Consider the following 26,662-nt stretch of genomic DNA (forward strand, 5'->3'; position numbering starts at 1 on the left):
AGATTCTTCAGAGATGGACTTTTTAGATTCTGATTCAGCCCATTTGCCTTTATCTTCTTCTGCAACTAAGACTCGCTGACTCTTCTTTTTGATGAATCTTTTGTTGTCTTTAACTCGTCTTCTAGTCATTTGATTTCTTTTCATCTTTTCTTGGCCTGTTGCATTCTGCAATAAAGTGTCTTTTTTTTCCACAGTTAAAACAAGCTTGACCATCATCAGTATGGTCCTTGTTGAAGTGAGGTTTATTCATCTGTGATTGATTCTAACGCATGAATTTTCTGAATTTTTTAACAAATAAAGACATGGCTTCATTGGTTAATTTCTCGGATGATTTCTTACTTCTGAACTCGAGAGGTGGATGGTTCTTCTTCAGTTCGTATTCCAAGCTTGAACTCAAACGCTTTAAGGTTGACGAAGAGGTCATGAAGTTCGAGCTTGTTTAGATCTTTTGATTCTCGCATTGCTATAGTCTTTACGTCCCATTCTCTGGGAAGAGCTCGCATAACCTTCAAGGCAATTTCACGATTAGAATAATCTTTTCCTAATGAAATGAGTTCAATGATAATACCGCTGAACCGTTCATCAAATTCTGTCAAAGTTTCTCCTGGCTTCATTTTCGCATTATCAAACTTCTGGATGGCGACAATTAACTTGTTTTATTTTGTCTGATCGTTTTCTTCACATAATTGAGTGAGTTTTTCCCATATCTCTTTAGCAGTAGTGCAAGTTTTGATTTTGGCAAACATATTTTTGTCCAGAGTCTTGTAAAGTATGTAATTTTCAACGTTATCCAGATTTGCCTTCTTTTTGTCTTCAGCTGTCCATTCGGATCTGTGCTTTTCTACCATCTGAGGAGCACCTTCGATTGTAGCGGCAGCTGTATTAACTTTCAAGATTTTCATCGGCCCATCAGTGATAATATACCACATATCATCATCTTGGGCTGCTAGATGTGCATGCATACGAATTTTTCAATCATCATAATCTTCTTTAGAGAACATCGGAATTTTATTGAAAGAAGCCATAAGTGTTCAAAGAGATATCAGTGTTTGAGAAAACCCCGCTCTGATACCACTTGTTAGGATCGAGAAAGAGTTTAGAGGGGGGTGAATGAACTCTTTCAAATTTTCTTAAGTAAAATGTTAGTTTCGACCATTTTTAGGCGGTTGAAACAATTCTTCTCAAACGTTTGGAAATGTAAATCACTATTTAAAAGACTCTGGCTCTACAAACTTTTTGCAACAGCCCACTCCAATCAGGACTTATCACACTACCTGTTTTGGAACTCTTAGTGATCACTTTAAACTTCTGGGTTTTAAGAACACTTAGTTCACCAGATACCGAGAATAAATCCAATAATCAAAAGGTTACTGATATGAACAATCAGTTTGTTTTGAGGCGCACGAAATTGATCCTTAGAAGATCGAATGTAATGATGTTTAAAGCGTGCTGAGAGAGCGATGAAGCATGTATGCTTTTGATAGCGCTCTGAGATCTTTGTGTATGCAAGCAACGAGATTTTTAGCTGTCGATCAAGAGGTAGTCTTTAGCTAGCACACTCCTTCGTTAATATACACGATCTTCTTAACGGTCGGAAAAGGATGCAGCAACGTTAACCTGATCCACTGAACAGATGTGTTGCTATCGTCTTTATGAGCATTAAATGATCTTTCATAAAAGTATTTAATGTTCCTTCTGCTCAGCGTAGTTCTGAAATGCTTTTCCTAAGGAGTTCCCTTTACGGTAACTGTCTTCTTTCATCAGAACTTGAAGTTTATACTTGGTCTACCTTTTCTGGGATAGAGACATAAATGCATATCATTCTTGGTCCTGATGTATGTATACATTGACTTCAAGGTGGTGTAATACTTTGAATGTATTTAAGCCGGTCAGATAATGTCTTTGAGCAATAAATGGTTCTCTTTAATGATCCGGTTCTGATGATCATTAATGTCCAAGCTGAATCTGCTAGCGGTCTGAAATAAGCGGTTGAGACTTCTTTGAGCTTTAGCCGGTTAGGAAGATATTCCAGCTGATGAGCCGAGCGGTTGAACTGATGCATATCTCATATACAAACCGCACCTGTTTTCATACTGTCTTATTTTTTTCATACACCATAATTCTTGGGAATAATATTTTTTTTTTAACATTATGTTAGTGAGTTTAAATCAAAAGCCAATGGCTTATAATAGACCACACATTTTGGGTATATCACCAATTGCACCGACACAACCAAAGAAGCCCAAATTGCCACGTGTCGCCTCTGGATTGAATCTTTTTTTTCCTTCATAATTTAACAAAAGAAGGGAAAAAATAACTGAAAGCCCATTACTCAAAATTATGATCTTGCCTTGTTTATATATGGTAGCAATCACAAGACGCCTTGTTAAACAGGGACGCAGCCATTAGCTTCAGCCAGCCTAAGCAGACACAACTTAAACAGTTTTTCCTTAATTATAGAAATGGCAGATCACTTCTTGCAAAGCCATAGACGACTATTCTCTTTATCCGACATTGATCCAAGCGTTGAATTCTTGCACCATTTTTCAGGGCTAAATCCAAGTTGTAAGGATTATTTTGTCCGACAGATGATCGAAATAATAAGAATATCAAAATATGATTTAAAATAGTAAATTCGTGTTTTACCAGAATTAAATGTTGTGCCAGATGTTACAACATCTCGGATAACATGCAGCAGAATATTATATTTTGTAACACAAATTCAATTTAAATAAACAGATGAACGAGATTAAATATGCACAAGTATAAATACTTGTGCGGTGCCTTTTGGCAAAAATTAATCACTAGAAAACTCAATCGTTTACAAAAACCTAACACTAGTGATTATGACAAAAATCAATTTCCTCGACAAGTTGAGAAAACAAATGCTTTCTAAAAAACAACCAGAATAAAACAAAAACAATAAAGCAAAAACGTGTTGCCAAACAGTAGATCCACGAGAAGCAATCTTCGGTCAACTTCTTCCCAGATGTTATCCGCAGATGTTCTCAACATTCACAGCAACACTCTATCACCCTCTTCACAGCACGTTTCTCGAATAAGGGTTTTCTCTGAATTTCTGGACGTGCACACAGAAGTGAATATTGACCGAGAGGAAGAAGCGGCAAGAAAAACTCTCACTAAAAACTCCAAGAAAATCTTCTCACGTGAAAACTCTTCACGAAAACTTCCCACGAAAAAACACTTCGACTCCACGAAAATTCTACGCACAAACTCTCTGAATTTTTCCCACGAAAATTCTTTCTTTTAAGCTCCCAAGAAAATCACCTCCACGAAAAACTATCTCCACGAAAATCTCTTCCACGAAAAATCTCTTCCACTAAAACTCTCTGAATTTTTCTTCGTCTCTCTCTCTCTCTTCCCCTAAGATTTTGAATCTCCATCTCTTATTTATAAATGTCTCCTCTTCTATGATTTATCTTCAAGAAAATCTATAAGATATGATATACAAGAATTATATTAGAAACAAAATCAATAATATCATATCTTGTAAATCATTATCATAAATATTATATCTGTAAAATCTTTATCATAAACATAATATCTAGAAAAGTAAAACACAATATTCCACATAATCTTATCAAGATGAAATTAAAATAAGGAAGATATTATATCACAATAAAATCTTAACATAATTATCTAGAAAGGCAAAACCATAATTAAATATTATACTCAATCAAATCAACAAGAAAAATATAATATTAGGGAAATCAATTTAATATGAAAATTATATTTCCCTTCAATCTCCCAATTTTTGCCTTTCTGGACAAAATCAAATAAAACTCAATTTCTCAGTTGAACTCCAGTTAACTCCTCCTTAATATGAGAATTTTTCTCCCACTGAATAAAATCAAGTTAGTACGGATGTTGTTCGTTGTGTTGGCAACACCTGAGACAACACCTGCAAAAATCATTAGCAGTTCATTAAAACGTATCATTGGATCCTTTCAATTCACAGTCCCTTGAGTTTGAGTCGCATCTTCTCCCCTTTTTTGTCCAGAATGGACATCTACCTCCATAGCCAGACGATAGTCAGAAACTAAGTTCCCATAAGAGACAAGATCAGCTTTAGCTCGTAATCACTATCCAAAATTACTGAGATAATTGCGTCAAAAATCATTTCAAAAAAAAAATTTCCAGAATTGAAACTCACATCGATTTAACACCACTGAACCATCAAAAATCACAAATATTAGATTTCTAGCAAAATCTGGATTTTCGTCGAATTTTCTCTGTTGAAATACGCATACTCGCTTGACACAACAATATTCACAATGTTATGTTTATGTATGACCTATTTATGTCTAATAACAGAATGTAACAGAAATAGAAACATGAAAACAAATATGAGATATGTTCACAAATGAAATGTTTTCGCAAATGTTGGCAACATCTTCTGACAACACGTCCAATTCCAGAAAATAATTTTGATTTTTCTGCACACTTAGAGATTTATTATTTTTCTGACCATAGAAGTGGTAGCTCCCACACTAGAAGAACGGTCTTTTTTTGGACTCCTCGAGGTAGCTTTTTTCATTTTCTTCTATTTTTGCCTTCTGTATTAAATTCAGAAGAGGTAGCTCCCACACTAAAAGCACAGTCTTCATTGGACTCTTTTAGGTAGCTTTTCCCATCTTTTCTTCTGATACAGAGCATATGCATAATTGATTTTTCTTTGTACTCAATCTTTTCAAGTCACTTTTCGTATGAGACAATGTCATGGAGTACATGATCATCCTTCAACTATTTTGTGATTTAATCAGATTGTTAAGAATATCAAAGTGTGTTAAGTTTAGATAGAACAAGAAATTGTAAGTGCACCAGAAGATTTATGCAACATAGTGATAACACATCATATAACAGTATGCATGCAGATGCAGTATGTCTAAGTCCTAGAAATGCACATGCATGTTAGGTGTTGTCCGAGATGTTGTAACATCTGAGACAACATCTATGTATGATTAGGCAGAACACATGCTGAGAGATTTCATAAGGTTGGAGAATCTCTCAAAAACTAATGCTTTTTTGAATATGTCAGCCATTTGGTTATTTGTACCAGCAAATTCAATTCGAATCAATCATTTTTCTAATAAATCTCGAATAAAGTGATGTCTAATGTCAATGTGTTTTGTTCGAGAGTGTTTTACTGGATTTTTTGAGATATCAATTGTACTAGAATTATCACAGTATCTGATTTCTCTCTAATGAAACTAACCCATGAAAATTGTGAGAAATCATAAACATAAACTTGACAAATAAGACTCTCACCTTTAGATTTCTTAATAAAAAGAGTTTTGTCTACCTCACCTCGTTTGAAGCCAATTTCCAGTAGATATTCACTTAATCTGTGAGTATAAGGAGCTCATGCAAATAAGTCCAGCCATCTTTCGGTAATCCACTTTTTCTTTCTTTCGAGTTTGGACACCTTCATGCATACTTCCAATTATTTGAGATGATGGATGGTTTTTCTGAATTTTACTTGGAATATTCTGTCCATCATCTACTGCGTCATCATCGTTATTCGTTTCGTCCGCAGCTTCAGTGACTTCAGTGTCAGGTGTTGTGTCAGATGTTGCAACATCTGGGGCAACATCTGCATTTTCCAGTGATATTGGAATTTCCAGAAACTCATCACCATCATCTTCAGCTGTTTTCTTTTTGAGATCTGCAAGTTCATCAAAAACAACATTAATGGATTCCATAATAGTCCTAGTTCTTAAATTAAACATGCGATAGGCTCGACTATTAGTGGCATATCCCAAAAACAAACACTTATCACTCTTTGAATCAAACTTTGCAAGTTGATCCCTATCATTCAAAACATAGCAAATACAACCAAAAACATGAAAGTATTTCAAATTAAGCTTCTTTCCCATGATTATTTCATAAGAAGTCATGGTTGAACCACTTCTTAAATACACCCTATTCGAAATATGGCATGCGGTGTTAAGGACTTCTGCCCAAAAACGCTTTGAAATGCACTTTGAAGTCAACATCACCCTTGCCATTTCTTGAAGTGTTCTATTCTTACGTTCGGCTATCCCATTTTGTTGTAGTTTCTTTGGAGCAGAAAATTCATGTGAAATACCTTTCTTGTCACAAAAAAATGAAAATGAGGAGTTTTCAAATTCCTTACCATGGTCAGTCCTTATCCTTCTCACCTTCAAATTATGAAAGTTTGTAATCCTTGTGATCAATTTTTTAAACACATTGAAAGTATCTGATTTCTCCCTGATGAAACTTATCCATGAAAACCGTGAGAAATCATCAACACAAACAAAAGAATATTTCTTACCTCCAAAACTTTCCACTTCCACAGGACCCATAAGATCCATGTGTATCAATTCGAGGCAACGTGTTGTCCCAAAGTAGGGCAACATGTGATGTGACACGCGAGTTTGCTTACCCTTTTGACAGTCTCCACAAACATATGGTGTACTAGATGATAAGTTAGGCATACCTTGTATAGCATCGTACTTACTCAAATTCTTCAAGGTTTTGAAATTTACATGACCGAGTTTTTGATGCCAAAGGATGAGTTCACTGATTTGTGCATGTTTGGATGAAATTTCCTCACCTATTTGGTAGTAGTTATCCGAAGACCTTGTACCTGTCATAATACACATGTTAGTTTCATCAAAAACTTCACAAGTATGTTTATCAAACTCGACATGCAAATTATCATCACACAGTTCGCTTATGCTTATCAAATTCGAATTTAATCCTTCAACATGAAGCACATTGTGGAGCTTTGGTAGTCCTTCAACATTTAATGTTCCCTTTCCAACAATCCTTCCTTTAGCTCCCACTCCATAGGTTACTCTACCACCTTTTTGATCAACATAATCAGTGAGATATTCTCGTAATCCTGTCATATGGCGAGAGCTTCCACTATCAAAGTACCAATGACCTGCAGTGTTAGTTTTCAAAGAAGTATAGACATTACAGTGAGTTTTTACCTTTGGTACCCAAATTTGTCTTACTGTAGGTCGGTGGTTGGAGGTGTTGCGGGAAATGTTGGACAACATTCGGGGCAACATCTGGCTCGACTTTTGATTCATGCGATCATCCCTGAGTTTAAAACAGTAGGGCGTGATATGACCAGACTTAAAGCAGTAACGACATACGTACCTTCGTTTTCTTTTCTTAGAAATTGGTGCAGCAGGTTGTCTTTTTGATGAAGAACTTTTGATTGGTGAATTGGATTGTGGTTGTGGAGATGTATCAGCTTTTCCCTTCACAAAAATAGTAGACTTGGAAGATTCACCTATTTCAAACACACTGTCTTTGAAGCCTAAGCCTTTCTTGTCATTTCTTCCCATCAAAAGTATGGATTCAAGCTTGGATGTGCTTGAATTAAACTTGGACAAGGTTTCAGTTGCCTTTTGAAGTTCTTCTTTGGTCTTACCAAGTTTCAAATCCTTTTTGCTCAAAATTACTTCAAGTTTGGCAACTACGGCTTTTAGTTCAATGTTCTCCTTCATGAGACTTGAGTTCAACTTGTTTCTTTTGGTCCAATCTTCAAACAGCTCTTCATAAAGCTTTTGCACACTTTCAAGAGTGAGTTCTTCATAATCAGCTTCTGATTCATCATCTCCACTCAAATTTTCAGAAGTTGTGGATTTCAAACATACTGAATTTTTGCAGATGTTGCGGCCAGGTGTGGCAACACCTAGGGCAACACCTAAAGGATTTACTTGCAACCAGCGTTTTTCTTCATTTCTTGGTCTAAACTGTTGTTGGACATGAGATTTAGGAGCTGGTGGTCAAAGTGCTCCGTTTGCAAGTGATGTCTCCATTAAATATTTCTGTCAAACAAAACAAAAACCAGAATCAGCACTTAGTATATCAAGAGTAGGCTCTGATACCACTTGTAAGGATTATTTCGTCCGACAGATGATCGAAATAATAAGAATATCAAAATATGATTTAAAATAGTAAATTCGTGTTTTACCAGAATTAGATGTTGTGCCAGATGTTACAACATCTCGGATAACATGCAGCGGAATATTATATTTTGTAACACAAATTCACTTTAAATAAACAGATGGACGAGATTAAATATGCACAAGTATAAATACTTGTGCGGTGCCTTATGGCAAAAATTAATCACTAGAAAACTCAATCGTTTACAAAAACCTAACACTAGTGATTATGACAAAAATCAATTTCCTCAACAAGTTGAGAAAACAAATGCTTTCTAAAGAAACAACCAGAATAAAACTAAAACAAGAAAGCAAAAACGTGTTGCCAAACAGTAGATCCACGAGAAGCAATCTTCGGTCAACTTCTTCCCAGATGTTGTCCGCAGATTTCTCAACATTCACAGCAACACTCTATCACCCTCTTCACAGCACGTTTCTCGAATAAGGGTTTTCTCTAAATTTTTGGACATGCACACAGAAGTGAATATTGACCGGGAGGAAGAAGCCGCAAGAAAAACTCTCACTAAAAACTCCAAGAAAATCTTCTCACGTGAAAAGTCTTCACGAAAACTTCCCACGAAAAAACACTTCGACTCCACGAAAATTCTACGCACAAACTCTCTGAATTTTTCCCACGAAAATTCTTTCTTTTAAGCTCCCAAGAAAATCACCTCCACGAAAAACTATCTCCGCGAAAATCTCTTCCACGAAAAATCTCTTCCACTAAAACTCTCTGAATTTTTCTTCGTCTCTCTCTCTCTCCCCCTAAGCTTTTGAATCTCCATCTCTTATTTATAAATGTCTCCTCTTCTATGATTTATCTTCAAGGAAATCTATAAGATATGATATACAAGAATTATATTAGAAACAAAATCAATAATATTATATCATGTAAATCATTATCATAAATATTATATCTATAAAATCTTTATCATAAACATAATATCTAGAAAAGTAAAACACAATATTCCACATAATCTTATCAAGATAAAATTAAAATATGGAAGATATTATATCACAATAAAATTTTAACATAATTATCTAGAAAGGCAAAATCATAATTAAATATTATACTCAATCAAATCAACAAGAAAAATATAATATTAGATAAATCAATTTAATATGAAAATTATATTTTCCTTCACAGGCCATCAAGAATCCTTTGCCTTGAACATTCAGAGCTTGATTGGTTATCCCAATCATAATTATTTACCACGTCTAGCAGATTGCACCGGGAAATTGGAAACTTTCCCAGGATTATATATGAAAGATGATAGCCCTGTGGTGGTGAACACAGCTACTGCTAATCAAACTATCTCGAACGAGAACGATCGTAGAGAAAAGAAAAGGAAAGCAACAGTCGCAAATTCATCCCCTCAAGTGTCTGCAAATGGAAAATTAGCGAAAAATGTAAGCTTTCTAGTAATTCTTGATTATGTTTCTTACCTCCACATGAATTCAAATTCTTGATTACGTCTAGAGTGTGTTATTTAATTAAATTTTTCCTTATGTTTTAAGAATTCAAGAAAAGGGAAGAAAATGAAAAGCACTGAAAATGAAGGGGAAAATGAAAAGCCAAGGGAAGTGTTACGCGTTAGAGCCAAAAGGGGCCTAGCTACTGATAGCCACAGTTTAGCAGAAAGGGTGAGTAGTTTCCTATAGTTCTTTTAATAACTTTTCCTCTCCAAACAATTTAAGAACACAACAAATTAAGTTTAAAATCTGTACCAGGTCAGAAGAGAAAAAATCAACGAGAGATTAAGATGTCTGCAAGACATTGTTCCAGGATGTTATAAGGTGATGAATCTCTCAGTTTAAATAGTTCTCTGGAGAATTTTCTTCAATTATTTTGATAATTTTCTAACCTTATTAATATAAATCAACCCACTGAGCAGACAATGGGAATGGCAGTGATGTTGGATGAGATTATCAACTATGTTCAGTCTCTACAGAATCAGGTAGAGGTGAGTAATTGAATTGATCCATGAACAATTTTTGAACAAATTTTTTTTTTCCATCTTAGTCAAAAGATTCAAATCTTGATACAATTTTTTCGAATCTCGCGATTCAGTCCCTGTCGATGAAGCTCACGGCAGCAAGCACAGCAAATGACTTCCATTCAGACATAGATATCATGCAGGCCATGCAAGGACTTCCACTGTATATTTTGCAGAAAGCAAAGGCACCATTTGAAGCACTAAAGATTCAAGATGTAGCAAGCCAGGGACTTCCCCCTGCGCACTTTGCTCCCTCACATCCCAATTTTGAGGTTTACCCACAATTGCCGCATAAAAACAGTTGAAGATTACAAGATTTTTTCCCATTTTTTTCTGAGTTTAATCTGTATAACTCAAATCCAGAAGTCAAGAATTATACTCGTTTGTAATTTGTGTCCATCGTTGACACATGGTGGAATTAAAAAGTGTTATTAATAAAGTTTATAATCAATTTTTTTCATCTTATTTTCTTGGATTGTCTTGCATTTAATTGCAATCAGATGTCTGATTAAACGCGTAATGACTTGGATTTATTCAGCAAGACTTGATGTTTGGTGACATATACGTTGATTGCACAACAGACAGAAGCTAACTATGTCTTTGTCTTCTAATAGTTATAACATGATGCGAATCAAATTCGCAAACAGTCTCACTCATATTCCAAAAATTTTAAATAAAAAAATAAGGACTCAAACTGCATCATTAACTCCACATTTCACATTAAATTTATACAACAGAGTGAAGAAAATCTAAATTTTTAAGAAATAGAAAGTTCACTCCAATTATTAATTAGATTCCTGCCTGGAAATGTCGATAATATTTTCAGTGAAAGTTTCTCTGTGATTATAGTTTCTTCATCGGCTCTTTTTGTTTTTTTTTCTGGAGTGGACGTATTAATGTTCTTGGCCTCGCCAATTATTAACAGTTGATAAATAGCAATCACCAAAACAGACCTTCAATTAAGAGAAGTAGGGTCCTTCAAAATATAAAATCTGGTTTTTAAAGTAAAGACAATAGCTCTTGGTGCAATTTGTGTAGGTATTGGGGGATAAGGAGCGAGTCTGCTACACTGAGAATTATATTATGGTATGTTTGTATAAGATGTTCGTACAAACATCTCACTGCAAATTTTTAAAAAAAACTGATGGACCTCATATTTTCTTTCATATTATCTTTTTTGAAGTGAGACATTCGTGTGAATTAGAGATGTCAATGGGTAGGATATGGATCGAATTTCATACATCCATCCTCATATCCATTTATTAAATTCATCCTCATATCCATCCCATACCCATCGAGTATTGAATTTCATCTTCATCCCCATACCCATCGGATTATCGGATACTCATACCCTACCCAAATACCCTAGAATTTTTTCAAATTTAAATATTTATTTAAATGAACAATAAGAAAAATTATTAATGATAAAAATTTACAAAATAAACTTTATAGAAAAAAATAACAAATTATTAAAAATAGTTTATATTAGTTGAACAAAAATACGCAATTCAACAAAAATATAGTAGAATTTACATCATATCCAAAAATTCATAATTCAATTGATTAATCATCTATGGGCTACCCCTAGTTTAATCATATGTAAACTTTATCAACCCAAAATCAAACTAGATCGATTTATCTCCGAACTAATCGTACATGTCTTCATCACTTGACATTGTAGTGTCCTGCAAAATGATGAAGAACAACATAAATAATTGACTCAACAGTTTATTTTCGATGTCAAATTTAACTAAATTGTATTAAAAACTTACAACATCAACACCAATAGTGTCCTCATCATATTCAACTGAAGAGTAATATGCTTTCGTTTCTTATGAACTTGTACATACAAAATCCAAAGAAAAAAATCATTACTGTATATTGTAAATTAATAATATTTTTGTTCAAAAACAATAAAAACTAAAAATGCAATTTATATTACCTTGTTTCTCATTCAATAACCAACTTTGAGTGCACATCAATGCTTCTATGGTTTTTGGATGAAGCATGCTCATAACACATCTTTTTAATCTTTCTAACAGGTTCTTTAAAACCAATCTCTCCATGTGTTCTTTTGAAACAATACTCAACCAACTTTGTCTTATATCTTGGATCTAAAATAGTAGCTATTCCCATAACTCCATGAATATCACACCAATACTTCTCAAATTTGGAAAGCATCCTTTCAATCATGGAAGAAATTACCTTGTTAGGAGATGTGGTCCACTTGAGCAATGAAGCTTTAATTTCACAAACCTTGGGAAAAAAGATATTAGTTGTGGGATATTTTCTTCCAGAAAATACTTCAGTCACAGAATAAAACACTTGCAACATTTTAGAAACATCTTCCGCTAACAACCACTCATCATCTGTTGGGAAAAATTTATATGATGGATCATGAAATCTCAGACGAGCAAACACATCTTTTAAAGATATAACAGTCATGAGCATCACATATGTTGAGTTCCAACGGGTTTTACAATCCAACATCAATTTTTTAGCATTCATATTGCGTACTACAATCCGTGCCACATCATCAAACTTTTGCTCTCTTTTAGGAGATGCTCTTTAATATGTGACACTTTCACGAATTTTCTCAACACTAGGTGCAATAATATCCAAACCATCTTGGACAACTAAATTCAAAATATGAGCAGCACAATGCATATGAAGTAAAGACCCTTGCAGCATAAGTGTAGAATGATCAAACTTATGCATCACATAGTTCGTAAAAGAATCATTAGTGGAACAATTATCAACAGAAATGGTGTATATTTTCCTATCAATATTCCAATCCATCATAGACTTAACTATCACATTAGCAAGGACTTCTGAGGTATGTGGAGAACGAACATAAGCAAACCTACATAATTCAATTAAAATAATGTATATATGTAAGTATCTATTTAACTGAAATCATAAAAAGTGTTAAAAATATTACATATTTGAGTGATAAATAGAATATATACCTCAAAATACGACCTTACAAAGTCCAATTATCATCTATGAAATGGGCAGTCAAAGCCAAAAATCTTTTCCTCTGATTAGATGCAGTGCACATGTCGGTGGTTAAAGCAATTATGCCTTTATTAGATTCCAATAAACTCAATACTTTTGTCTTTTCATAATCATACATTTTCAGTATATCACTCTTGATGGTATTGTGACTTGGAACCTTGAACAAAGGCTGAAGACTTGCTAAAAGTTTATGAAATCCATGATGCTCCACTGTTATGTTGCAGCAAGAATTAGTAAATCATATTATTCACAATTATGTTGCAGCAGAAGACTAATAAATGAATATCAACCCATATGGGCATGATTAATAGTTTAGCATAAATGCCATCAGCCAATTTTATATTCCCGAAGACCCATTTCAAGATCACCAAAGAGAGAATCAATTTCCTTCTCCCATTCCGATCTCTCTGGTGGAGGCCTAGGGATGGCAATTTCCTCCGAACCTGTTGGAGGATCCAATACCCGACCCGAATAGAAGAGGGTATGGAGGGATTTTTAGACCCGATTAAATAATTGGGTAATCGGGTATGGGGATTTTCGAGTTCGGGTATGGAGGCGTGTTTGATATAATCCGACCACACCCGACCCGAATATACCCGTTTAAATTAATATATATATATATATATATATATATATTTATTATATTTATTTATATTAAATATTCATCTTCTCACATCCAAGTAAATCGGTACTTTTTCTTTTCTCTTCCCTTTCACTTTCACTTTTACGTTTCAATGTTTTACCACTCTTCTATTTTTCATTCAATTTTTCATCTTCTCCACTGGTAAGTTTATTCCATGTTTGAGTTCAAAAATTGAAAAATACTTTATTTCTTGATTATGGTTCATTGTATTCCTTTTTTGTTTGCATATTTCCCAATTCATTTTAGGGTTTTTAACCAATTAATTTTGGGTGTTTGGAATGTACGTGACTTTGTTTTTTATATTGGTTTTGGTTTTTTTTTAACTTGGGCTATTTTTCTCAAGATTTCTTCGTTAAGGTTAGATATGATTGAGAGATGGAAATCCAACAATCCATAAAAAGTTACAGTAGAATGTGAAACCACTTGTCATTTCAAATGTCTGAAAGAAGAAAATAGCAAAATATATTATGATATAACTATAATTTAAAATTATAGTTTTCTAGGTTTTGGATTTTGATTATTTGAATAATTGTATCTTTGCCAAGTTTATTGATTAATTTGCTTTGATTGAGGGGTTTACTAATTCTTGCTGCAACATAATTGTGAATAATTTATGTTGGGATTTGTCAGTAATCAATTTAATCTAATTTGGTATTTTTCTATGAATTTTTTTATGCATTCCATGCCTTAATTCTTTTGGTGAATTATTAATTGTAGCTATTTTTATTATGTCTCTTTTTTGTCCTTTTGATTTACTTGTCTTGTGTTTGGATGAAAAGAAGGTGAATCTAAATTTTCAACAAGTGACAAAAGAGTGTATCCTCAAGGTATTTGTCATTATTTACTTTTTTTTATGATGTTTACTTTTAACTTCTTGATCTTAGTAAAAACTTGCGTCCAAATATGAGAAAGGGCTAAGATGTTTCTAATATTTATTCTCATTCCTCTTAAGTTTGAACTAAAAAGACATTGTTATTTTCTCTATTTTATTTTATTTTGTCTTTTTTTAACATACATTACTTCACCACTTTCAGGTATATTAAATGGACTCAACAGATCATATAACATAAAATGAAGTACCACTATCTGAAATAAATCACGAGGTTCCACATGTTCCACAAAATACAGCATCTTTTGATGATGCCTCTCCTAGTGAAACAAGAAAGAGAAAGTTAACTTCTGATGTGTGGAATCATTTTGAAAATTAATGGAATGGATAAGGCAATTTGCAACTACTGCAAAAAATCTCTTTTTGGTCAAAGCAAATATGGGACAACACATTTACATGAACATTTCAAAATTTGTCCAAGAAGAACTGTTAGTGATATAAGGCAGAAACTGGTGATTAAAGAGCAAAACAAGAGGGATTTTGCTATTAAAGGCTTTCAATTTGATCAAGAAACATCAAGGTCAATTCTTGCTGAAATAATAATTTTACATGAGTATCCATCGGCAATAGTGGAGCATCATAGATTTCATAAACTTTTAGCAAGTCTTCAGCCTTTGTTCAAGGTTCCAAGTCGCAATACCATCAAGAGTGATATATTGAAAATGTATGACTATGAAAAGACAAAAGTATTGAGTTTATTGGAATCTAATAAAGGCAGAATTGCTTTAACCACCGACATGTGGACCGCATCTAATCAGAAGAAAGGATTTTTGGCTTTGACTGCCCATTTCATAGATGATAATTGGACTTTGCAAGGTCGTATTTTGAGGTATATATTCTATTTATCACTCAAATATGTAATATTTTTAACACTTTTTATGATTTCAGTTAAATAGATACTTACATATATACATTATTTTAATTGAATTATGTAGGTTTGCTTATATTCGTTCTCCACATACCTCATAAGTCCTTGCTAATGTGATAGTTAAGTCTATGAAAGATTGAAAAGGGATCATAATGCATTTTACTCTATAAAATTATCAACCACAGAGAGCACCACTGAGCAGATACATTGCATCCATTAAATTACAGCTTTGAATGGGCCAGAGTCTGCCTCAAAGATGATGCACAATGTGGGTTCTCCAAATTCTCTAAATGACGAGTTTATGAACCTTTAAGGTCCCTTTTCTTCATTCTTCTTTTCACTCAATCTCTCCATTGACTACCTTTTGACTAATTCTTGCCTCTTTCTTGGAGTATATGCATGAACAAGGAGGAACTAGGCCTATTGGGACCCATTTGTAACAAATTGGATAGAATCATATTCTTAATATCGATCAGGGGTCACATAATTGCACATATACCTGGCGAAGATGGGACAGATTCCTTTTAACTAATATGGGCAAGTTCAAGGATCCAAGAGCAGTGTTTAGTCAATAAATAAAGATTATGAGATCAACACTTTGTTAGTCTTGGACATACCTTATTGGAGCCAAAGCTGTATAGGTGGTGAAGGCCCTCCAGTGTAGATAGTTTTCGCGTATATGCCCTTAAGTCCCATATACTACAGTGTCTTCACCAGTATCAGCATGTTTCACAATTTCATTTCCGTATACGATTCTCGACACTTGGTAACTGATTGAAGTACAATTTATCATATCAAATTTTGGACATATGAATAAGTGAAAAAATAACAAACAAATGCCTGTAACTAAATAATATAATGTGCAGTGACAAAGGAAATCACAGGAGTTCTTTTTCCTTGTCTTTTGTATAGAATATGGTTCTACAAGTCTTTTGTCGATCAACAAAAAGCTTAACAAGCAACAAAAAATTAACATTTGCCCGAGCAGTGATACAATATCATCATCTGCAGCACTAAATTCTTAGAGCAGAAACTGGATATCCTTGGTTTTAATGGCTAGTTAGGTGTGACAACTCTACGAAGTCTAAGCGAACCTTCAGTTCCCGGTCTTCTGCTTTTGATTTGCAGACATGTCCTGAGGAAACCTATACAGAAACGCAATGGATTAGCATCAGGATGAGAAAAAGTTCTGATTATTATCAATGAAATGTAAACGTCAACGAGTCGAATGTCAAATAATATTCGTACACAAGCAAATCATTGGATAAAATTTAACAGACGAGGTAAATTTGAACAGTGATTATAGGATGAGTATCATTAGGCTGAGCTATCAAATAAAAAAGTACTATAAACTTGCTCGTATCCCAGAGATTAAGAAAGATTTATAATCCACTTTTTCCACCTTCCACCAAGAATATCACAAGCAAAAAATTTCTGTACCTCAGAGGGACCCAGGGAGCACGATGCCGATTCTAAAAACTTTTTCACTTTCATGGAACACACTAATTATTTCAGAATTTACCGAAGTTATGGTAAATTTAGATATTCCTAAATCTCTATCCCCCAAAAGTCGTTCGATATAGCTTGAAATCAAACCTCAAAGCAGTAATTTTTTTATATTTTATGACTTTTCTCATGGTAAAAATATACAAACAAGGAGGTCGTACTTTTAAAAACATTTTCAGGGAGAGTCGGTCAATCACCAAATTTTCCTGACACAGGAGCTGAGAATGACACCAGCTTGACACAAGCTCGAGTTGAGCTTGTGAAATTTCACTGGTTAGCTTGAGATAATCGGAAAATACTGAGCTGAGCTCTAGTTCATAGAATCCAAAAGAAATAAGCTCATGCTTAAATTTGCGTGCTTGAGAATTGGCTTGTCTTCGTAGGCTCATGAGTTGTCTCAACTTAACTTACAACCCTAGTTTCATTCAAGGTCAAGTATTGAAATGAAATTACCAACAATCTGTTCAAATGATGTGTACGTTTACAACAATGTCAACCATCAAATATAACATGAGTACATGTTCAATGAATCTTGACCAACAAACCAAGCAATGCAGAACAAGATATTTACGAAACCTTTAATTACACACCACAAGGCTCACAAGCATGTGAATCTACAATGAGAGAGAACCAAAATTTCTAACATTCAGAAAACAAGATAGAGCCTTAACATGAATAACTGTAACCCCAATCTTCATTGCTTGACAAATAACTCGAGCTGTTTCTTAGAACATGAAAACGAGTTTTTAGGAACTGGTGACCTTGGTATTACGACATTGTTCGACATGACATTATGCTGAATGCTCCTCAGAAAAATAACTTACATATCAGCAATTCTTTTCCTCTTATCATAACTGATGAATGGATATAACTCCTCGATGGTCATACTACCAAAATCATCACTGATATTATGATTCAATATATTAGAACCAAAACCTGTAGGGCCCAGTAAATCCTTAAGCCGCCCTTCCAAATTTTCCATGAAATAGAAACCTGTAAATATTCCAAATATAAGCAGAAGTCGATCAATGAAGTGTTACCAGACATAAAAGAAAAATAAATAAAATAAATCAATCAAAGAAAAAGGTATACAAAAATCGTAGCCAAAATATATAGGGCGAAAGTACTTCTAGACAAGAAAGACTACTAATATGGTTACATATATATTATTAAAACATACAAGTCTGTAATGCACAAGAATCCAGGTTCAGATTTTGGGCAGGACAACGGGGAATATAGAAGTTTTATCACATCTTTCATCTTTAGTTCTTTACCCAATGAATAATTAGCATAAAGTGCTATCATTCAGTCCTTAGGTGCATAATATTCACCATTTTCCAATTACAAATTACCGAAAGTCTCAGACCAGTAGGGTATAAACTGAGTTTGCGAGCTCAAAAGAGCAACACAATTCTTTTAATAACACAAATTCATATAACACATGCATTAGCATCTAGGCATAATAAATAATATATATATATATATATATATATTTATATATATATAAAGTGTGAATGTTCCACGAAACCAAGGCTTCAGTCGCAGTTGCGGCGCGTGCCTTATCAAAGTGATGAGCACTAACGAGAAGATTTTAAATTTAGATGTTAGAAATAGATTACTCTATACAAAATATAACAGTTGATCTATTTCACTAGAACTACAAAATTCTTCCATTCGAGGTGAGCCTAAATTGTGTTCTAAATGGCGGTCGAGGCGGCCGCCTAGGTGGTGCGGCGGGTGTTTTAGGCGGCCAAAGCTATACCGCGTTGGGGAGGCGGGTCGAGGCGGTTAGCAAGCGGGCGAGACGGCCAAGACGGGAGTCAAGATTTTTAAGTTGTAGTCAACAATTTCAAAAACCTAGTCAAAGCCAACTAATTTTAAATCTCAAAACCCTAGCACACCCAACTTTTTTTTTTCTTTTGGTTTTCACTCTCAAGTCTCAACCACTAAGCCCACCACACACTGTTTGTCGCCCGCCGCCCGCATATGTAGATATAGTAGATGGTGCATATGTAGATTATTTGGAAGATTACTTATGGCATATGTAGATGTAGTAGATGGTGCATATGTAGATGATTTGGAAGATTAGTTATGTTTAGTACTTGTTCTAATGATGGATAATAGATTGAAGCTTTGAAATTTAAATTTAGTTTTTTGGTAAAAGTAATAATTATATTACTTTGTTAGTATAATATCATTAATATGATGATGAATCTTTATTAATTATCTTGTTATTTTGAATGTATATATTTATTTGTACATACTGTAGATGATATTATATTGTATGAAGCTTTTTTGTACTTAAAATTATTTAATTTAATTACACATCTTACATAAAAATGATGACTATTTGTGATTATATTTCATAATTATATATGATTATCTATAAAAAATATTATTTAAAAAAATTCAACCGCCTAGTGCCCAGGTGGCCGAGGCGGTAGACGGTCACCGACCGCCCTGCCACCGCCTCCCGCCATTTACAACCTTGGCCTAAAATATGGCTTAAAATGTCGCACCAAGACACAATGTCCTCACAATGTCTTGAGGTCAGGCGCAAGCCTCATGGCCTTTTGCTAACTACGTAATAAGCAAGATATATTCGACTGCTCATGGGAATTCTGAAAGTATAACATCTGAAGAAAATCCACTTATCTTAATGATAAGTTTTTGAATATAATAAGAGGTTCTGAAAAATGATATTGATGATATTAAAAGCATACAGACATTAAAATAAATAATAAGTGACATAAAAAATAAAAAAGTCCGATTTTTCTATATAAATTAGAAATTCAAACACAAAGGTTTAACAAGAGAGCATACTGAGGGTTCGAAGCATCTTTAGGTCGAATTTCTCCGTTAAATCCTCATGACCGATCTTCTTCGCGCGAAGATGGACCAAATTCTTTAAACCCACCAATAAATCCTGATGAACAAAAACAACGAAATTCAAACCTCATAGCTTCTCATCAAATCCTCACAAGAGAAGATTATGCACCAATAGAGGGAAAAAATCACGAAACTAGAAAACACAATTGAATTTTTTACCAGTTCAGATTCCGTTAAAGAGCAAAGCCAGCGAACATCGTCTATATCATTATTCCCTAGCACACTTTGCTTGTCCATTGGCTCAAATCGATGAACTACTACAACCTTAATAGTCGAAATTCAGAAACAAACTGGATTCAAGGAGCTCTCTGCTTTCGAGAGAATGAAACGGCGGCAACTATCTCACCTGGGAATTCAAGTAGGAAGACAGACTCCTCAAAAAAGGATTTTAAATAAGAAATATCAGACGTAAATAATTATAATCATAAATATAAATATAAAACTAATACAACTGTAAAAACTGTTCGCAGAATGTTTGTTAATAGAATAGAACTTTTGTGAGACGATCTCACGAATTTCGAATTTTTATTTGTGAGATGGATCAATCCAACCGATATTCACAATAAATAAAAAGTAATACTCTTAGCATAAAAACTAATATTTTTCATGGATGACCCAAATAAGATATTCGACCCACGAAATTGATCCGTAAGACCGTCTCTCAGAAGTTTTTGTGTTGTTAATAATGGATTATTTTAAGTATGGCAATATCCCCCAAAAAAATTTATAATATTGGTTTTTTATATTTGTTTTTTCGTGATTTTTTAATATATTTTTTAATTTTTTGTAATTTAAATTATATATTATCAGAAATACTAAATATGACAATGCATATATTAACATCTTATATATAAAAATTGACTAAGATGGTAAAAAAAATCAAGATGGTTGAGCCAAGCCAAAAAAAATATTAGTTTAATCTATAGGTCTCATGTCATGGAGAAAATATTTTTGTATTATCTTATTCACAAAAATATACTCTCATGGCTGACATATTTTTTCAGGGATGAAATTAAGTAAAAATTACAAGTAAAATGCTTTAAATATTTTAAATTCATCTAATAAATTAAATTTGACCTTAAAATGCTATATTTCATAAATAATTAAAAATAAATAATTTCTTAATTTAAAATAAAATATAACATCTAAATTTTATCGTCTTAATCGTCTCATGTCTTCTATCTCCGACCAAGCATCAAATATTCACATGAAAGAATCAAACTCAAGAAAATATTTAATTTTGCATAAACAATGGCATATATACACATAAAAATAATTTGCATATCTTACATGCATCATTTAAATCATTTTAAATTAATTAGATAAGTTAACAAATTTAATCATGCATGAGATTTACATGTACTGGTTCTTGGACACTACACATGATATGCTACCACCACTGCTACAACTATAATTATTGACGCCGCCGCCCCACCGCTACTGCGAACATATAGTTGTTGAGATCATAGAGGTCTGGACTCACCAATAATATCAGTACACCCATAGTCAATCTGGATATATATGTAATGGGAGAAAAACTGTATTGCAGTCGTAGTTGATTTTTTGTTGGTGTTATATTATTTATGTTTTGGTTTCGATTGTGATCGATAGTTTCTATCAAAATGAGGGCCATTTGACCATTATAATTCATTTATTTACTTTATAAACGAAAACATAAGAAGGTATGTCCCAATGACCAAATATGTAAAAAAAAATTTCAAAAATCAAGAATGTTAATGATTCTGCGACTACGATGCAATTGCATCGTTGAGGATCACACGTCATCGATTGTGAATTATCAATGAGATTAGTTAAATTAAAGAGATTGAATATATCATTAAAGAATTTAATGTAATGATCAAACTTAAAATAAGATTATAAATTGATTTCATGTTGTGATACAAATTTAGGGAATTTTTCTGTTTGCACAATATTGATATTTGCTGGCGTGCCAGTTGCGAAGTTGCATCGATTTGTGTGAAAAACAATAAAATCTAACTTCTAAATATTCAAGCGACGTGAATTCTAAATTCGACTATCAGTTCTAGTCTCCTAGAACGAATGCAATGCCAAAATGAAGAAAACTATTGGAAATTGATAGAAATAAATCCCTAACATAATTTTGAATTTAAAAAACTGTAGGAATTCATCAAAACATGAAAAATATAATAAATTACTGCTGAAATCTAAAACGAGAAAACCTAGAATGCTAGAACAACTACTGGAAAGCTTGGAAACTAATGCTTGAAGACTGAAAATTAGCAGATTTTGCAGATTCTGTGTAGAGAGTTGTGTGTTTTTTCTCGGTAGCCGATTGCCTCCTTTTCTTCCTAGCAACTATGCGGTTCTCCTCCACTCCCCCATGATCCATGTTCTTCCGCTTTTCCTTCCACGATCTCCATCTCTCCTCCCACGATCTTCTCTTTTTTCAGCGCCTTGTGAATTGATATGCTATATTTGATGGGTCTATATAATTTAATTGGGCTTGTAATTAAATTGGGTTTCCATAATTAATTATTTTAGCTCAAACAGTTTCCATTTTCAAGTTCTAAATTTGAAACTTGGTTGTATTGAACTCGTCACAAAAGTATAATTTGAATATGATCACGAGTTATCCTTGGATTTTGATTCCTAATCGGATTAGAAAATATATGGTATAATATTTTTAATTGTATATGAAGACATAGTGCATGATATAATAGTGTTTTTAAGTAAAGATAATATATGATATTACTATTTTACATGTAAAAAAATATATTTTATTTAAATATGTTTTAACTTCATATTTCAGTTAAAGTACTACTTGAGGTCAGTCGCTATCAGGGATAATGTCAGAATTCCGTAATCCACGAGAAAATTTTTCGCACTTTTCGAGCTCACATATGCTCTTCGATATGAAAAATAGATACAAATAATTGAATTTTAAAATAGATGGTATCGAAAATTCATATATACCAACTATTTTAAAACTGATATAAAAACGGGTGTTTTTTGTAACAAAATATTTTACATAAAACACATTTCATTTATCTAAACTAAAATTGTTAATTATGATTTTGTACACAATTTTAGAAAATTGATACCATAAATATATAAATCATACATCGTTTAATATTTGTGTGCCTAAAATTTCTTAAATTAATACTAAAACATGTATAGTAAGTGTTGCAATATTTTATACCTAATTTCATCCCTGAAAAAATATGTCAGCCATGAGAGTACATTTTTGTGAATAAGATAATACAAAAATATTTTCTCCATGACAGGAGTTGGGGTTTAAAAACAATTTATCTATAGATTAAACTAATATTTTTTTTGGCTTGGCTCAACCATCTTGATTTCTTTTACCATCTTAGTTAATTTTTATATATAAGATGTTAATATATGCATTGTCATATTTATTATTTCTGATAATATATAATTTAAATTACAAAAAATTAAAAAATATATTAAAAAATCACGAAAAAACAAATATAAAAAACCAAAATTATAAATTTTTTTTGGGGATATTGCCATACTTAAAATAATCCATTATTAACAACACAAAAATTTCGGTGAGACGGTCTCACAGATCAATTTCGTGGGTCGAAGATCTTATTTGGGCCATCCATGAAAAAATATTAGTTTTTATGCTAAGAATATTACTTTTTATTGTGAATATCGGTTGGATTGATCCATCTCACAAATAAAAATTCGAAATTCGTGAAATCGTCTCACAAAAGTTCTATTCTATTAACAAACATTCCGCGAACAATTATTACAGTTGTATTAGTTTTACATTTATATTTATGATTATAATTATTTACGTCTGGTATTTCTTATTTTAAAACCTTTTTTTGAGGAGTCTTTCTCTTCCTACTTGAATCCCCAGGTGAGATAGTCGGCGCCGTTTCACTCTCTCGCAAGCAGAGAGCTCCTTGAATCCAGTTTTGTTTCTGAATTTCGACTGGAAGGTTGTAGTAGTTCATCGATTTGAGCCAATGGACAAGCAAAGCGTGCTAGGGAATAATGATATAGACGATGTCCGCTGGCTTTGCTCTTTAACGGAATCTGAAATAGTAAATTCGATTGTGTTTTCTAGTTTCGTAATTTTTTTCCTCTATTGGTGCATAACCTTCTCTTGTGAGAATTTGATGAGAAGCTATGCGATTTGAATTTCGCTGTTTTTGTTCATCATGATTTATTGATGGGTTTAAAGAATTTGGTCCATCTTCGCGCGAAGAAGATCGATCATGATGGTTTAGCGGAGAAATTCGACCTAAAGATGCTTCGAACCCTCAGTATGCTCTCTTGTTAAACCTTGTGTTTGAATTTCTAATTTATATAGAAAAATCGGACCTTTTTATTTTTTGTCACTTATTATTTATTTTAATGTCTGTATGCTTTTAATATCATCAATATCATTTTTCAAAACCTCTTATTATATGCAAAAACTTACCATTAAGATAAGTGGATTTTCTTCAGATGTTATACTTTCAGAATTCCCATGAGCAGTCAAATATATCTTGTTTATTACGTAGTTAGCAAAAGGCCATGAGGCTTGCGCCTGACCTCAAGACATTGCGAGGACATTGTGTCTTGGTGCGACATCTTAAGCCATATTTTAGGCTCACCTCGAATGGAAGAATTTTGTAGTTAAGTGAAATAGATCAACTGTTATATTTTGTATAGAGTAATCTATTTCTAACATCTAAATTTAAAATCTTATTGTTAGTGCTCATCACTTTGACAAGGCACACGCCGCAAATGCGACTGAAACCTTGGTTTCGTGGAACATTCACACTTTTTATCGTCGAATATATCTTGTTTATTAAGTAGTTATCAAAAGGTCATGAGGCTTGCGCCTGACTTCAAGACATTGCGAAGACATTGTGTCTGGGTGCGACATCTTAAGCCATATTTTAAGCTCACCTCGAATGGAAGAATTGTGTAGTCCTAGTGAAATAGATCAACTGTTATATTTTATATAGAGTAATCTATTTCAAGCATCTAAATTTAAAATCTTATCGTTAATGCCCATCACTTTGACAAGGCACGCACCGTGACTGAAACCTTGGTTTTGTGGAACATTCACACTTTATATATATATATATATATATATATATTATTTATTATACCTAGATGCTAATGCATGTGTTAAATGAATTTGTGTTATTAAAAGAATTGGGTTGCTCTTTTGAGCTCGCAAACTCAGTTTATACCGTACTGGTTTGAGACTTTCGGTAATTTGTAATTTGAAAAGGGTGAATATTATGCACCTAAGGACTGAATGATAGCACTTTATGCTAATTATGCATTGGGTAAAGATTAAAATAGTAACTAATATACATGAACAAAAAAAAATGTCAAATGCTAAAGAAACTAGAGAAGGGAGAACGTGGACAAATCGAGTCAAATAAACAAGTCGACAAGATTAATCACAATAACCAACAACTAAAATATTGTCATGAGTTGACATTGCAAGACCAAGACTTCCTTGATAGAGTATTGCAGCCAAAATTATTTTAACAAAATTGAATGCCCACATTTGGCAGCACATTCCATAGGTTCACTTTACATATGAATCTGAGCATTCATGAACAAACTTGTACTTATAAAAGGCCTTTTGAATCGAGAAACAGTTATAGCCAATAACAAAAAATCAAACATTAAACAGAACCCCCAAAATCTAACTTCTAAATTATGTATTAAAAGGTAAAACCAAAAGATAAAAGATCCCAACTCAAGTTTACACATGAGCAGAGAAAACAGAGATGGAGCTAATGCAAAAGATATAATCCAGATAAAAATAAAATACCGCATTCAAAATAAATTGTGTACCAATAAGTAACAAGATAGATCTCAGCGAACAAAATCAGCGTCAACAAGAAAGACTAACCGCATATCACAATCATTTCCATACATCTACATCCAATATTATGCGTCATAGAAATCAGATCTACACAACATAAACATCAACAAACGCATTCAGATCTAAATAAGCTAACCGCATACAGAGCTTTTCCTTCTCAATAATTAACGTCAAGTTCTCTCAGTATCCAAACACAGATCCAAAGAAATTCGAGTACTAGAAAAATATAAAACGCCTACTAAATTCATCAAAAAATTCTAATTCTAAATACAAAAAAAAAAATATTACAGTCACCCAACAACGAAAATTTCGATGGATCCTCAAAAAATAACAATCACAACCTCAAGAAATAACAATCACAACGAATTGAAAACAATTGGAGAAGCGGTTTTACCTCCGCTCGGCTCGCCGGGGGATGCGGGAACGGAAACGAAGAATGGAGAAGAGCGGAATAGGACCAAGTGCAAGAGATGTTTTTTACTTTATATATACGCTGACGGCTTTTGCCCTATTCCAGCGTCATTTAGTTTGGAAAATTACAATGTGGCCCTCGTATTATTCCATAATTTAGCAATACTCCCAAAACATCTACACCATTCATCAAATGGAACTTTACGAAGATTTTCTTGCATTATCAAATGCTGCAATCCACCTTACGTAATTAATTATCACTTTTATTTTTTTAATTTCGTAACCATGTTACTATTTGCTTTAATAAAGCATTTACTGTTTTTATTTTAAGATGGAATCCGGGGTTTGATGTCCGGCTCTTCTATCTATAAATAAGTTCATTCTAGTGTCTTTAGAAGAACACGGTTGAGTTTGCTCCCCTCTATTCTCTCTTGTAAATACCTTCTGAAGTATTATCAATAAAAGTTTGAAGTTCTGATAACAACTTTGTAAGTTCTTACTGTTTTTATTTTCTGTTTTTATTTACTGTTTTAAATTTTTATTTTTCATAAGTTTAGCCTGAATGACAGGCTAAAGTATTCGTGCTAAATTATTACCTTACTATGACATGATCTATATTTATTTGTTCTTGAGATCAGATTGAG

General features: G+C 33.2%; 2 protein-coding genes across 12 annotated transcripts; one reads left to right on the top strand and one right to left on the bottom strand.

The window, feature by feature from the left end:
• Positions 1-2,228: 2,228 nt before the first annotated feature.
• LOC142543129 (transcription factor BC1-like) lies at positions 2,229-10,408 on the top strand. 2 transcript variants are annotated; one of them, XM_075650191.1, is made up of 6 exons: positions 2,229-2,562; positions 9,094-9,356; positions 9,465-9,590; positions 9,678-9,743; positions 9,842-9,904; positions 10,018-10,408. In XM_075650191.1, the coding sequence occupies exons 1-6, from the start codon at positions 2,463-2,465 to the stop codon at positions 10,246-10,248; spliced, it is 849 nt and encodes a 282-aa protein (XP_075506306.1). In that variant the 5' UTR covers positions 2,229-2,462; the 3' UTR covers positions 10,249-10,408. The 2 variants fall into 2 exon arrangements, with proteins under 2 accessions (XP_075506306.1, XP_075506299.1); XM_075650184.1 differs by having other exon boundaries at positions 2,232-2,562; positions 9,842-9,910.
• On the bottom strand, positions 9,198-26,103 carry LOC142543141 (uncharacterized). 10 transcript variants are annotated; one of them, XR_012819689.1, is made up of 7 exons: positions 26,002-26,103; positions 19,916-20,102; positions 19,691-19,793; positions 17,804-17,860; positions 16,456-16,506; positions 15,979-16,131; positions 9,198-9,330 (listed from the first exon to the last, which is right to left on the bottom strand). XR_012819689.1 is itself a non-coding variant. In XM_075650260.1 (6 exons), the coding sequence occupies exons 2-6, from the start codon at positions 19,991-19,993 to the stop codon at positions 9,323-9,325; spliced, it is 297 nt and encodes a 98-aa protein (XP_075506375.1). In that variant the 5' UTR covers positions 19,994-20,102; positions 26,002-26,103; the 3' UTR covers positions 9,308-9,322. The 10 variants fall into 10 exon arrangements, 8 of the variants coding, with proteins under 8 accessions (XP_075506375.1, XP_075506347.1, XP_075506366.1 ...); XR_012819674.1 differs by having other exon boundaries at positions 9,210-9,330; positions 17,692-17,860; XM_075650260.1 differs by lacking the exon at positions 15,979-16,131 and having other exon boundaries at positions 9,308-9,330.
• Positions 26,104-26,662: the final 559 nt, after the last annotated feature.

This window comes from Primulina tabacum, chromosome 1, assembly GCF_025594145.1.
Source record: "Primulina tabacum isolate GXHZ01 chromosome 1, ASM2559414v2, whole genome shotgun sequence".
NCBI lineage: Eukaryota > Viridiplantae > Streptophyta > Magnoliopsida > Lamiales > Gesneriaceae > Primulina > Primulina tabacum.

Bases quoted from the DNA above. Each gene is read 5' to 3' on its own strand.
- LOC142543129 (XM_075650184.1), top strand. From the start codon at position 2,463: ATGGCAGATCACTTCTTGCAAAGCCATAGACGACTATTCTCTTTATCC. The intron at 2,563-9,093 runs GTTGTAAGGATT...TTTCCTTCACAG, and splicing joins TTTTTCAGGGCTAAATCCAA to GCCATCAAGAATCCTTTGCC. The intron at 9,911-10,017 runs GTGAGTAATTGA...CTCGCGATTCAG, and splicing joins CTCTACAGAATCAGGTAGAG to TCCCTGTCGATGAAGCTCAC.
- LOC142543141 (XM_075650232.1), bottom strand. From the start codon at position 19,993: ATGGACAAGCAAAGTGTGCTAGGGAATAATGATATAGACGATGTTCGC. The intron at 19,794-19,915 runs GTAAAAAATTCA...TTTGTTCATCAG, and splicing joins CTTTAACGGAATCTGAACTG to GATTTATTGGTGGGTTTAAA. The intron at 16,507-17,691 runs GTAAGTTATTTT...GTTTCTGTATAG, and splicing joins AGGAAAAGAATTGCTGATAT to GTTTCCTCAGGACATGTCTG.